At 45.9% G+C, this 14406-nt stretch overlaps 1 protein-coding gene across 1 annotated transcript; it reads right to left on the reverse strand.

Moving 5' to 3' along the window:
* Nucleotides 1-2509: 2509 nt before the first annotated feature.
* On the reverse strand, nucleotides 2510-3445 carry LOC137149688 (olfactory receptor 51G2-like). The gene has a single exon (XM_067543235.1). The coding sequence runs from the start codon at nucleotides 3443-3445 to the stop codon at nucleotides 2510-2512; it is 936 nt and encodes a 311-aa protein (XP_067399336.1).
* Between the last annotated feature and the right edge of the window lie 10961 nt (nucleotides 3446-14406).

A 14406-nucleotide genomic window follows, 5' to 3' on the forward strand; every position in this document is an offset into this window, starting at 1 on the left:
CCACAGGTTGCCTGCCTGTTATGTGAAAAAAAACCTCCTTTTGTTTGTATTAAACCTGCTGCCTATTAATATAGTTGGATGACCCTTGGCACTTGTATTTTGTGAAGGAGTAGATAACACTTTTTTTTCACTTTCTCTATAACATCCATGATTTTATGGAGCTCTGTCATATCATAGAATCATACAAGATAAGAGTTGGAAGGGACCTCAGGAGGTCATCTAGTCCAACCCCCTGCTCAAAGCAGGACTAACCTCAGCTAAATCATCTCAGCCAGGGCTTTGTCAAGCCGCAGTTTAAAAACCTCTAAAGATGGAGATTCCACCACCTCCCTTGGTAACCCATTCCAAGGCTTCACCACCCTCCTAGGGAAAAAGTTTTTCCTGATACCCAACCTAGACCTCCCCCACTGCAACTTGAGACCATTGTTTCTTGTTCTCTCATCTAGAACCATTGAGAACAGCCTAGCTCCATCCTCCCTGGAACCTGTAGGTGTCCAGGGATGATATCCTGCTTTCTGTGCTTCACATCCCCAGGCACAATCCCAGCCCTAGCGAAGACTGAAGAATAATAATCAATTCTGATCTAAACCCAGAACTCAGGACAATTGAGTGAGATTGGTGACTTAATATTTTATTTAAACTATGCATAATTAACATGTGGAAACCCTGGCCACCAGGAGCTGTTGCTTATGAGATTATTAGGATTCAACAAAGGGACTGGACATTTTTATGTGTGAAAGGAACACACACAGCTGTTTGCAAAGGAGCAGAAATGTTAGAAGATTGTTTCTCTCATTAACTTCCTGATCGTGACCATCTGCTCCCCTCCTGTGGATAGGAAAAGGATGGAGGGTCTTGTGGGTAAGGCAGGGCACCAGGATTTAGGCAACTCTCATTTAATTTCGAGCTCTGGCACAGACTCCCTGTGTGACCTTGGATCTAGACCCGCAGAGGAGAGTACAAACCACAGGATCAGCCTTCCAGCTGGACTGGCTGGATTCTTGCTGTCCGACAGCTGTCCACTGCGCTGTGGGTAGCGGGGATAGCAAGGAGCTAGTTACAGGGGTTCGATTCTTTGGCCGGTTCCCCACCAGCCTCAGTGGAGTGTACAGCAGCCTCGCAGCTGAGCTGACACCTGCCCATTTGCAACAGCTTCCCAGAGAACAGCACGCTCTGGTCAACTTCCTGCGGATGGGTGTCCCGCCAGTCTGCATCCTTGAGGCCTGTGGTAACTTGCAGGTACCCCGCGCCTCCCTCTAAGGTCCTTGCAGTGACTTACTCTCACCCTGGAAGACTGTGTGGAATCGTATTTGTTCTACATAACACGGGCTTTCTTAGTGATGGGGTCTGCGTTGGTTGAGGCTCGAGCCAGCTTTCCTGGCTCCTCACCAGCTGGCCTCCTCTGTAGCTCAGTCCCTTGCCCCCAGCCTGAGCAAGGGCAGCCGTCCTTCCCCTGATACTGTCACCATGTTCTGAGAGAAGAGCTCCTGCGGGGTGGCAGGGAGTGAAGGGAGCCAGGCCCTGCCCTGCACTACAAAGACCTGGTATCAGGCCCTTAAAGAAGCTGTAGGCTGGGATTTCCCAGAGCATGAACTATTCCCCAGCCGGGACCATCTTCCTCTCTCCCCGTAGCTTCCTCTGCCTGGCCTCGGTCAGCTCCTACAGTCCCAGGAACATTTAAGGGCTACACCACTGAGCAGGTGTCGAATTTCCCTCAAAGGGAAGAATCCCCGACACACCCCGTCTAATGGCCACTGAATGGTTGGGCTGGGCTATGAGCTGGATGTGCCTCTTTGGCATGGCTGGGGCAGCACAAATGTAGGGGATGGGGAGGGAATCTGTTGTCAGACTCCTGTGTGTGCTACCCTCACTAACAGAGGCAACCCTGCTCTGCCTGGGGGTTAGGACGGTGGGTTGGGATGTGGTTTGTGAATGGCGTCTCTTAAGGCTCCTGCTTTAATCCAGTGTCTAAAACGGCTCAGTCACAGGTGCCTGGGTGAGGGCGCAGAGGAAGGGTGGGCAGCCGTGCCCCTGGAATAGCCCCGCTCACAGCTGGTGCCACTCTCATGGATCACTCAGCAGCCAGAGTGCTCAGTTAGAGCCAGGACTGTGATTGCAAAACAGCTCTGTAGCTTTTCTCATTGCCCCTGGGTGTTTAATCAGAGACGGGACAGTGACAGGTCATGGATAATGGGACAAAACATCCACGTTCCTCCTCTGTACTGACTGTATCCACAGCAATTCTGAGGTGTGAGCTCACACTGATACAGCTCTTTATGTGATAACATCCCACCCATCCCCTGGCTCTACATAAACACAGAGTCTTTGTAAATACTGCTGCCTGCCTCAGTCTATTACCCAAGTGCACTGTCCTTCCTTAGCAGCTGGTGATGGGGATCAGTAGTTCCTGTCCTCTCATGTCCTCTGGAAGTGTCTAGGATGGAATAGGTGGATTGTGTTTTTCATCTCACTTGTCATCAGCGCTGGAGCTGGGTGATGAACTGACCCTTCATTTGATGAACACCTTGATTATCCTCGCACGAATGGATTTGGTTTTCACGCTGTACACGACTGGGTTCATCACGGGTGGGACCAGCAAATAGACGTTGCTCATGACAGACAGAATCAAGGGAGAAAAGTTCTTCACAAATCTGTGTATCACAGACAAGCCAATCTCTGGGGTATAGAAGATCAGGACAACACAAACGTGGGAGACGCAGGTGTTCAAGGCCTTCAAGCGCTCCGCGTGGGACACGATGCTCAGCACTGTTTTGAGGATCATCACATAAGATAGGAGGATGAGCAGGACGTCCAACCCCAGTGAAGCAAGTGTTACAAAGAAGCTGTAAATGCTTAGGGCTCTGACATCCGAACAAGCCATCTTCATGACTTCCTGGTTCAGGCAGTAGGAATGGGAGAGGACATTGGCATGACAGTATCGGTACTGTTTCAGGAGAATGATGCCGGGGAATACAACGCCCACTCCTCTTAGGAGTGACACCAATCCCATTTTGGCTATTCTGGGTGGGGTTAAGATGGAATCATATCTCAGCGGGTTACAGATCGCAACAAAGCGGTCAAAGGCCATTGACAAGAGCACGGAGGATTCAGTAAACGTAAGGGAGTGGATGAAGAACAGCTGGGCAAAACAGGCATCGAAGCTGATTTCCCTAGAATTAAACCAGAATATACTGAGTACGGTTGGTAGGGTGGATATCGATAAGCCAAGGTCTGTGACGGCCAACATGGAAAGGAAAATATACATGGGCTCATGGAGGGTCGGATCCGTTTTTATAATGAACAGAATGACTGAATTTCCTAATATGGAAATAATATACATTAAGCAGAAGGGGATAGAAATCCAGACATGGAATTTTTCCTGCCCAGGTATTCCGGTGAGAAGGATGACGGCAGGTTGGAATTTGGTGTCATTGACAGCTGACATGCTGCACTTGGCAGGCCTGAGGATATTTGAACTTTACTTCCTGAAAGGCAAAGTAACAGGAGACTAGATGATATTGAACGAGACATCATTCTGCTCTCAGTGTAAATCTAGAGACTTCTAGGAGCTTAAAGAAGACCTGCAAAAACATAGCCTTCGATTTACACTTTAGGCTTATATTTTCTATTCATTCGCACTGAAACATATGACCTTGGTAAATGTCAGTAGAGGTGACACTGGGCTACTTAGACCATAGTTCTGACTCAGTAAGGAAAATAGGCATTAAAAGACTGCATCAGGCTTATAGTCGATCTAGCCCAGAATCCAGTGCCCAATGCCACATGCTTCAGAGGAAGGTAGAAGAAGCCCTGCAGTAGAAAGCTCACAGGGAAAGTTCCCACTTACTTAGACATTTCTTATGGTTTAATTCAGGAAGTTTAATAGCAATCCAAAACCCTTTTTAAAGAAAATCCCTGCTACTGTAATTGGATTTTCTGGTTCCCCATATAAACATCTATTCCCTCTTTGAATCCTACCTCAGACTTGACCCCATTGATATCTTGTGGCTATGAGCTCCTTTGTTTGCTTCAGCACTGTGTGATTTTGCAGTTCTTACCTTCCCACAAACACCCTCTCTGGCCCTCCACCTCTGAGTGGGGCCCATTGTATCGTGTTTATACACAAGGGACACTCATAGTGAAAATGATCATTATATTTTTCTGTCTTACATTTATGTTATTAAGAAATGTGTTTCATTGACTTATATATTTTAGTTATTTTCTCTACTCCTGAAAACCCATATTACACAACTGCCTTTTTGCAGGACATGGGAGAGTATCTTAGGACCAGGTTCTGAGTTCAGGAACACTGAATGGAACAGCGTCACATCAAATTTACATTTGTAAACTCGAGCAACACTGGGCTGTATTAACTTTCATTTAAGAAATTCTCCCCCAAGAATCCCTGAAGGAGAAGCTGAATGCTCTGCCTGGCCAGTATTGACTGAAAAGCCTTCTCTTTAGCCTCACAGGACCCCCATACTCTCCCAGTAAAAGGGTTCTGCAGATATCTGTCAAGTTACAAGCTAACACAGACAGTTACTTCAGTGAGGTGGAGGGGGACTGATGTCCCAAAGAGTGACTAGTGCAAACACTAGGTTTGTACTAATATCCACTTGAGTTGCAAGTTACTTCATCCACGCTCGTGTAACAGGTGATGGGTGTAAATTACGTACAGCCACTATTATAATCTGTTCTCCTTCACCTCATGTCTATGCTTCACTGAAACACAGACAGCAGTTCTGCTGTCTCATGACTTTTTGGAAAGTGTGGCACAAGTGCTGCAGAGTTATTGTGTGCACGATTCTGAATGTAAGTGCTAGAAACAGCCTCTGGTCAGTTAGCAGGAGACAGTGTCATTCAACTGCTCACTGAATAAAGAGTTAATAGCAAAAAAACATTGCAAAGAGTATTTGGAATACCTCTGAAATACTTTCTACAGCTAAAGTCATTAATTAGTAAAGATACCCCTGCTACTTCCTGTACAGATTCCAACACGACTGTGGCTGGCTTTCCATAGATATACATAGAATGAAAGTTTGGTTTGTAATAAATGTATGACAATGAAAAGTTTAGGCATAACATTTATACATCTATTCTTTACAACACACATGTAAACCCATTCTTTTCCCTCTGATCTTTCAGAAATGATTTCTCAAGTTATAGGGGGACCAAAAATGTACTGTGTGTCATTTGGATTTTTTTCGAAGTTGAAGAGATTGCAGCCTATTTGCCCTCATTCAATCGCTTCTCAGGAAACAAAACTCTGGGGAATCCTTTGCAGCTATTCACTCCTCTATACTTGGGTATGTAGCTGACAGGTTCTCCTCAGGTTCTGTGATGTCAATCTGCAGCCTTTATCCCGAGTGGTACAGGAACTGGGACCAGCATATACAGTCTTCATTCCCTGGGCTTTCACTTTATAGTATAGTGGCTTTCAACTCTTTTCACTTCCAGATCACTACCAAATTTCAAATGAAGGTGTGAATACCTTTGGAAATATAACAGATAATCTGCAATCCTCTTGGAATGAGTGGACCACAGGTTGAAACCACAGGTCTAGTACAGAGTAACTCCAGCACCTGTTACAGTGCTACCATGGAGGTTTGTGGGAAGTCGATTTCAAAGAGGAATGCAAAAGTATTCAAGCCCAGTTGGCCCACAGCGTGCTGAAACCCAGGGCCCAGTCTGAGGGTGGGAGATTGGTGTGATTCCACTCCAGGAGAGGGAAAGGGATGAGGCTGACACCAGAGAGGGGGCAGAGATTCAGGTAGCCCTGAAACTGTGCGGGGTCTTACAGGGCAGAACATCTGGAGCCCTCATATTGTTAGGAAACTGAGCAATTCCATTTGCTTTATATGACCTCTAACTACAGAGGAACAAAGATCTCAATTCCTGCGTTCACTATCTAACCAGAGAAGGAAATGTTTGAAAATAGATTTGCTGATGATATTTTCATGAGCAAATAAACCTGAGGTGCTTTCGGAACTACCTACTAATATTCTATGGGCCCTTCTCTGGCCTAGAGCATAGGGCACCTCTGGAAATGTGACCTGTTCAGAAATCCTCACTCCGGGCATCAGGGTTTTCACACTTCAAATTCCTTTGGAATTTGGGTTTTCTGTGTACCTGGAATGATCCCCTATAAACAGGGCAAAGGGGGAGGAATCCCCAGCTAACTAGTGCTGCCTGCTCTCCAGTCCCTGTTACTGCGTCACACCCACAGCCCAGCAGAGTCAGCTGTCGCTGTACAGAACATCTGCACATGTCAACAGCTGGCAGCCTTTACCCTTCCCTTGTCATTTGAAAGATTTAAAGACGCAGATACCTGCCAACGTACCCAATGTTTGTGAGAAGGGGAGCAGCTGCCAACAGAGATCTGCACCCTAACGGAAAAGGAATCAGCGAAGAGCTTGCACGGGCAGCAGGCAGTGTCTGCTCAGACAGGCTGCAACTGTCCTTATGAAGCATGTTTGCCCACATCCTTGAGGGCCACTTGGCCACCTGGGACCCTCAGCTGATTGGTTCATAGTGTGCCATCTTTAATCCCATCACGGCCAATGGCAAACTGCAGGAAGCCCAATCACAGGGGATATGCAGTGATGTCATCAACCTGGACAGCAGCTTAAACCCCACTGCAGGCTCTATTCCTGCAATCCAGGCTGTCAGTGCTGTGCGTATGGATCAGAGGAGTCACAGTGCTCCCCCGAGGACGGCTGAGTGGGACCAATGATGTTGTTACAGCTGTAATCTTACTGCAGTGCAAGTAAAACACACTAGTAATAGTTATGTAGGGTTAGAGTTCTCCCCGGCTGCCCCCTTTCCTACATTTCAAACCCAGGGTGCAAGCTGGGAAGGAAGATTCCACACAGCTCCTATCTGGAAATATTCCTCAGATTGTTCCAGTAGGGAATGTTCCCTCCCTTCTCCCTAAGGAATACAGGGGGACCCATGCATCCATTTTACTGTGGATCAAAATTTGGAGGTGTAAAATCATCTGTTTTCCAGACAAGCTCTTGCTCAAAACCTGAACCTTTCTCACTAGTGTTACCGGACCACACATCTCTGGTCAAGCAGAGCTGGGTGTGGTAACGGTGGAGCACTTCTCTTCTCACTTGATAGAGAAACAGCCAGCCGAAACTTGAACAGTGTTGCAACTCCTTTCGCCCACTGGCAACCCCAATCACTCATGGGGTCGCAAATCCTCCCACTCAAACTTGGCCTACTGGCTTTCCTTGTCTTCAATGATACAACCAATGCTGTGATTCCTGAGAACAGAAAACAGGTACAATGAGCACAGAAGGAACGCCAGCCAAAGATGGGCTAATTTCAGACAAGGGACTCCAGTCAAGATGAAGCTGGAAGGACTGAAGCTACTGTTGATGGAAGATGACGTGTGGGGTGTGATGCTATTGTCCAGCTGCCTTTACAGAAGCCTGCAATGAAAACAATTCTAGTTATCAGTATCACACTGAGAGTTATCAGAATCAGTCCGTCACTGTCTCTAGGGGGTATACAGTGTGCAAATATTTCCCAGTACATTGCATCAGTATTGGCAGCTGCAGTCCCTCATATTGGAATGTCAGGTTTTAGGTCTATAGCCTGCATGAGCTCATTGCGGGATAGAGGACACAATCTTTTTTTCCCTTCAATACTGCCAAGAAAACTATTGGCATTATTACAGGTAGGAAATCTGACACACCGAAGACTCAAGGCTACCATTTTCCATTGGCCAGTGATCTGCAGGATTTCAGACTTTTTGCATCCACATTCTGTTGTATTAAGGCCATAAAGATCTGTCACAATCATCTATACTGAGCTTGTGCAAGACCCAGGCCAGAGAGTTTTACTCAGGGAATTCTGGGGCTGAGCCCAGTGCCTTGTGCCTCAACTAGAGCAGATCTTTTAAATTTGGTCTGAGGAATCACCAGCCCCATTCAAAAATTATGGGTCACACGTGTTAAAAATGATGGGATGGGTTTAAATAGCCAGATTTTAAAATATACTATTTGGGGTTCTTTTTCATTTGCCTCTGGTTTCTGAGCCAGCTGCATCATGTTTTCTCGCTTTAGTGCAACTTATTTTTAAATAAAAACTTTTTGAATAAATTTGAAAGCTGAAATTCCCATGCAGCTTCTGGATCCCATCAGTTGGGTCTTAAAAAAAAATAGGAAATAGTGCGAGACTCCCAGTCAAATCACAAGAGTTGGTGCTGCTGGCCGCATCTCAGGCTGAGCGCTGAAAAGAAAAGTATTGAAGATTAGTTATTGGTCACCGAGGCCATCAGGGGCAGAGACACTGTTGCCATGTCCTGTGGGACACAGAGCCTCCTGTTGTCAGGACTGGCTGGAAGATTCCCTGCATTCCTGAGACACAACTCATAGCTCCAGGTATGACACATACACAATCCAAGCAGACATAGGCATGAATCAACCCCAGCTCCAAACGCCTTCTGCTAGCTCTATATTGAACCCAAGCAACCCCCCCCCATTGAGTTAGTCCTAAACTTTGTGATATTGGAAACTTGGATCCAGGGTCTCAGGTGTGTCTCCGTCACTAGAACAGCTCTCCTTATTCCTGGAGCATGTGGGGGATCAGGGTCAGACACAGGGACTGCCCAGCAACACACTCCAGATCCTTTTCTCTCTTACAGCACGTCCTGATTCCCCCTTTGAATGCAGAGCTGTGGGAGGGGCCCAGAACCCCTTGAAAAAGAACATTGCGCTAATGACTGTCTTCATCACCAAGGGGTGTTGGAAAGACGTCAGGTTCTCCAGCTAATGGCCCAAATTAGCCTTAGAGCTCACACAGAGCTGACATCTACCAAAGGCACTTCGATATGTCCTCAATTATTGTAGCATGCGAGCTCCTCACAACCTTTAACTAATTCACAAGACAAAATGCCTATGCAGTCAGGAAGCTCTATTTACACCACTGTACTAATTCAAAAATACACAGAGCCCACGGCCAGATGTTAGCATTGTGAGCCTCTGGTCTGACAGCCTGTATAGCACCGGCCAGAGAACATCCCCAAAGTAATGCCTAGAGCAGAGCTTTTAGAAAATCAGCCAGCCTTGATTTAAAAATTGTCAGGGATGGAGAATCCATCATGACCCTGGGTAAAAGTTGTTCCCACTACTCTCCCTGTACAAAATGTATGCTTTATTTCCAGCTTCCTGGCATTAGATTGTGTTATAACTTTATGTGCTGGATTGAAGGGTCATTGTTAAACATTTTTTCCTCATGCAGGTGCTTACAAACAGTGATTAAATCTCTTTGTTCAGCTACATAGGTCGAGCACCTTGAGTCTCCTTCTAGAAGACATGTTTTCTAATCCTTTGATCATTGCTGTGGCCCTTCTCTAGCCCCTCTCTAGTTTATCAACATCCTTCTTAAATTGTAGACACAAGAACTGGACACATTATTCCAGCAATCCTCACCCCAGTGCTAAATACAGAGGTAAAATAACCTCTCTACTCATAGCTGAAGATTCCCCTGCTTACACATCCCATATCGCATTAGCTTTTTTGCCTCCAGCATCGCATTGGGGGCCCATGTTCAGCTGATTTTTCACATTGACCCCCAAATCTTTTCAGAGGAACTGTTTCCAAGGATAGAGCCTGCAGCCTGCATTCCTTGATCTTAGGTGTATACCTTTACAGTTACCTGTGCTAAAATGCATATTAGGGAGGCACAGAAGGACAGAGTGAGTTGTCCAAGGTCACAGAAGAAGGTTGTGGAAGAGCATGGAAAAGAAGCCAGTTCTTCAGCGTGCGAGGTGAGCACTTTAACCACTGACCCATCCTTCCTCTCTGGCGGCTAGTGGCTGGGGAGGGGACCACTGGCAGCTCAGCATGGTACATTACCAACCATTCTCCTAGTAAGACAACTCTCCATTGCCCTGTCCACCCCAGGAGCCCTTCTCTGCACTTGGGCTAGTCCGAGTTCATGTTTCTTGAAAATCAGTCACTAATAATTCACTCAGTTTTCCAAAAGGAGGTCTCGCCAGTGCCTTGTATAATGCTGTTAATGCTTTCCTGTCTCATCTGACACATTCTAGGAGCTCGTTTGCCTTGTTCACAGCCACATCACATTGGTGACTCACAGTCATCCTGGCACTGACTAATACACTCAGCTTTTTCTCCTCTTCTGTCCTTTCGAACTAACCATGGCTATATAAAAAGAGGTGTAGGGAATAGAAGTAGGGAGGTGATTTTACTTCTGTAGATGGCATTCGTGAGACCAGTGCTGGAATTCTGCATTCGGGTCTGATGCGCACAATTTTAAAATATGGAAATATTGAAGAGGGTGTAGAAAGAGCAACAAAAATTATTGAAGAGATGAAAAAAATGTCTTACAGTGAGAGTCTTCAAGAGCTGAACCTGTTTATCTTCTCCAAAGGAAGACTGAGCACTGACTTGATTACAGTGAGCAAGCACCTCCACAGGGACAAAATACAAGACTGTAAAGGGCTCTTTAACTTAGAAGGGAAAGGTATAACACTAACCAGTGGCTGCAAAACTGAAACTAGAAAACGTATATTTGGAAATTAGTCTCACATTTTTAACAGTGAGGTTGATTAACCAGTGGATCAAACTCCGAAGGGAGATTGTGAATTTTCCTCATATATCTCCAAATGACGTCTGGATGCCTTCCTGGAAAATAAGCTTTATAGATGAACAAGTTAAGTTTAATCCAACACAAGTCATTGGGCTAATACGGGGGTAAATGGGAGAAATTCCATAGGCTCTGAAATAGAGGAGGTCAGACTAGATGATCCAATGGTCCCTTCTGGCATTAAATACCATGAATCTATGAGTCATTGTCTTGAGGGGATCAATATCTAGAATGTAATTTCAGAAAGTTGCTGCTCTGAATGCTTAAATGCACTCCACAGGAAGATAGGCTGGCCAAGAACAATCTGGGTTGTCACGGTAAAAGCAGAACATATGGTTTCGTTACCATCTAAACCAGTTATTTTCTTGTCTTGTGGTGGAATCTCACAATTGACCCACTCTTAGAGCTGGGTACAACAACTCGTCTATGCCAAGTGGTTATCACGATGGAGGTCCAACTGGACACCTGAATCTCTTCCCTTCGGGTGCTTGTGACCAGAGCTATACAGTCACCACCAGCCTCCTTTAAACATGTAGGTTTATTAGCAGACAGCACAAAGCATTAGAGAAAATGGTTATAAAATAACAAGCATCTGTCACATGTCTGCACTCATCTACCTCACACATCACTACAGGTAACTTAGACAGGATTTGCTCTGGCAATACAGGAACAGAACCAGCCCGTGGGAAGACAATGAGTTCTTGGGAGTCCAACTGTTTTCCCTGTGTCTCTGAGAGAGCACCTTCCCATTTGTTTGCCCCTTTCTTGAGCAAGCAGCCTTTTTTCAAAACCTCCCTGTGTGAGCCTGACAAGTCACCATCGTGCTCAGTTCTGTCTGTGTGACAGGCCCAAGGCATGAAGCTAACCTTTGCGCTGAGACTGCTTCCTCCCAGCCAGGCCATCTAAGATGACTCCCCCATGGCCATTGCTCCTTTTTTGGCAGTTAGACCCATTCAGCCACACTGGCATGAGAAGACCAGTCTGGTTCCTGGCCTGAAACCCTTGGCTTCCCCGTGACACTCCAACCCTCCCCTCAGAAATACATCACCAAAACATCACTGTGGGGAGCAGATCAACAGTCACCCTGAGCACCCCCGCACCTGCTCAGACACCCAGGGACTAGAGTCACTGGGAATCTCAGAGGCCAGCTGTCACAGGAAGCTGTGGTAAGGCTGTGGCTTCTGGGAGCCAAATGTCAGGGGCGTTGCTCTTTGGACCCCTGGCAGACCTGATCTTAGGGTTTCTCCTGGCCCCCTCTGAACACCTTCAGTGTATATATCCACACACCACATCTATGAGGCGAGGCAGGCCAAGGCTATTATTCACTTGTGAAGAGGCTCAGAGACAGTCTGTGGCTTGTCCATGTTGATACTGGGCAAGAGAATGAAACTGAGCTCTCCTGACATGCAGAGCAGAGTCCAAACGAGAAGACCAGCCTCCCAGCTTCACTGGCTGGATTCTCTCTAACCCAGAGCTGCCCCCTATGCTGTGGAGAGAGGGAATAGCAAGGAGGCAGTTACAAGGGTTGGATTCTCTGGACTGCTCCCCACAATCCCTCTGTAAAATACATCCCTTGCTCTAGGTAGCATTTGCGCCCATTTTGCACAGGTTTATAGAGCAACACGAGGGCTGTTGCTATGGAAGATTCAGGCCCATCATATAATATGATTCTGCGTCGCAGCTAAATGGGAAAAAGAATACAAGGATATCCACAGAGGTTAACGCTGGAGGCTATTGATTGCCATAGACAGAGCCCAGCTCCTGTGTGCCTCACACTATTCAACTGCACTGACTTGTGAGTGTAGTTAAACAGCTGCCACAGGCATCCCACCCAGCGATATAGAGAGACAGTGTGACCTATTGGATAGAACAGTGGACAAGTCCATTGGTTCTAATCCCAGCTCTGACACGGGCCTGTGGGGTAATGATAGCAAATATACGTCACTTTCCTGTGAGTTGATTTCCCTATTATCTATCTCTTTCCTAATCATTCCCGACATTCTTCTAGATTTTTTGCCTCTTGCTGAACACTGAGCAGGTGCTTTCAGAGAACTTTGTACAATGGCTCCAAGATATCTTGCCATTTTAGATGCAGAATTAGGATTATGTTTTCCAATGTGCATTACTTTGCATTTATCAACATTCAATTTCATTTGCCATTTTGTTGCACAGACACCCAGTTTTGTGAGATCCCTTTGTAACTCTTCGCAGTCTACTTTGAACTTAACTATCTTGAGTAATTTTGTGTCATTTTTTGAATCAGCCTTTTTCCAGATCAGTTATGAATATGTTGAACTATACTGGTCCCAATAAAGACTGCAGGGGGACACCACTATTTACCTATGTCCATTCTCAACACTGACTGTTTATTCCTACCCCTTGGTTGCTAACTTTTAACTAGTTACTGGATCACGAGAGGACCTTCCCTCTTATCCCATGACATTTCACTTTGCTTAAGAGCCTTTGGTGAGGGACCTTGTCAAAGGCTTTTTGAAAATCTAAGTACACTGTATCCACTGGATCACCTTTGTCCACATGCTTGTTGACAAAGAATTCCGATAGATTACTGAGGCATGATTACTTTTTACAAAAGACATGTTAACTCTTGCCACGAATTTATGTTCATCTATGAGTGTAAAAATTCTGTTCTTTACTCTAGTTTCAACCTATTTGTCTGGTAATGAAGTTAGGTTTACCGATCTGTAATGGAGACTTTTTAAAAAACTGGCATCACATTAGCTAACTCCCACTCATCTGGTACAGAAGCTGATTTAAATGATAAGTTCCATACCAGAGTTAGTAGTTCTGCAATTTCAAGTCTGAGTTCCTTCAGAAATCTTGGCTGAATCCCATCCATTCCTGGTGACTTATTACTGTTCAATTTATCAATCTCCTGATAACATGTGCTACATAAAAGCTAGGTTTTATTATTAAGCCCTGTCTGAGGAATCCCTGTATAGCCAACTACTGTGTCCCATCCCACAGCAGGGGTATGGCTTTGGTGCTGCTAAATGCCAGATCCAAGGGCCTATTTAGCCTGTAGGTGCTCAGGAATCATGTCCTGCTTTCTATGCTTCACATCCCGAAGGAGACTCCCGGTCCTAGCAAAGACTGAAAAATAATAATAAATTCTGCTTTAAACCCAGATCCAGGATAACTGAGTGAGTTTGATCGCTTAATATTTTATTTAAGCTATGCATAATTAACATGTGGAAATCCCGGCCATCAGGTGCTGTTGCTTAGGCGATTAGGAGGGTTCAACAAAGGGACTGGACATTTTTACATGTGACAGGAACACACACAGCTGTGTGCAAAGGAGCAGAAAAGTTAAAAGAGTTTTTATCTCTTTAAGTTCCTGATCATGACCTTCTGCTTCTGTCCTGTGGCTGAGAAAAGGAAGGACGGTCTTGTGGGTAAGGCAGGGCACCAGGATTTAGGCAACTAACATTTAATTCTGAGCTCTGGCACAGACTCCCTGTATGACCTTGGATCTTGATGTGCAGAGCACAGCCCAAACCACAGGATCATCCTGCCAACTGGACCGGCTGGATTCCTGCTGTCCCAGAGCTGCCCCCTGCACTGTGTGGAGCAGGGATAGCAAGAACCCAGTTACAGGGGTTTGATTTTCTGACTTGTTCCTTACCAGCCTCAGTGGAGTTTAGAGAAGCCTCGGGGTGAGCTGAACTCTGCCGATTGACAACAGCTTCACAGAATACAGGAGGCTCTGTCCAAGTACCCACAGACGGGTACCACCCCAGGCTGCCCCATGTGGCCTGAGGTACCCTGCAG

This window comes from Emydura macquarii, unplaced genomic scaffold (assembly GCF_026122565.2).
Source record: "Emydura macquarii macquarii isolate MOO-44397 ecotype Brisbane River unplaced genomic scaffold, CSIRO-AGI_Emac_v2 contig_807, whole genome shotgun sequence".
NCBI classification, from domain to species: Eukaryota; Metazoa; Chordata; order Testudines; family Chelidae; genus Emydura; species Emydura macquarii.

Coding starts and splice junctions, on each gene's coding strand:
- LOC137149688 (XM_067543235.1), bottom strand. CDS start 3,445: ATGTCAGCTGTCAATGACACCAAATTCCAACCTGCCGTCATCCTTCTC.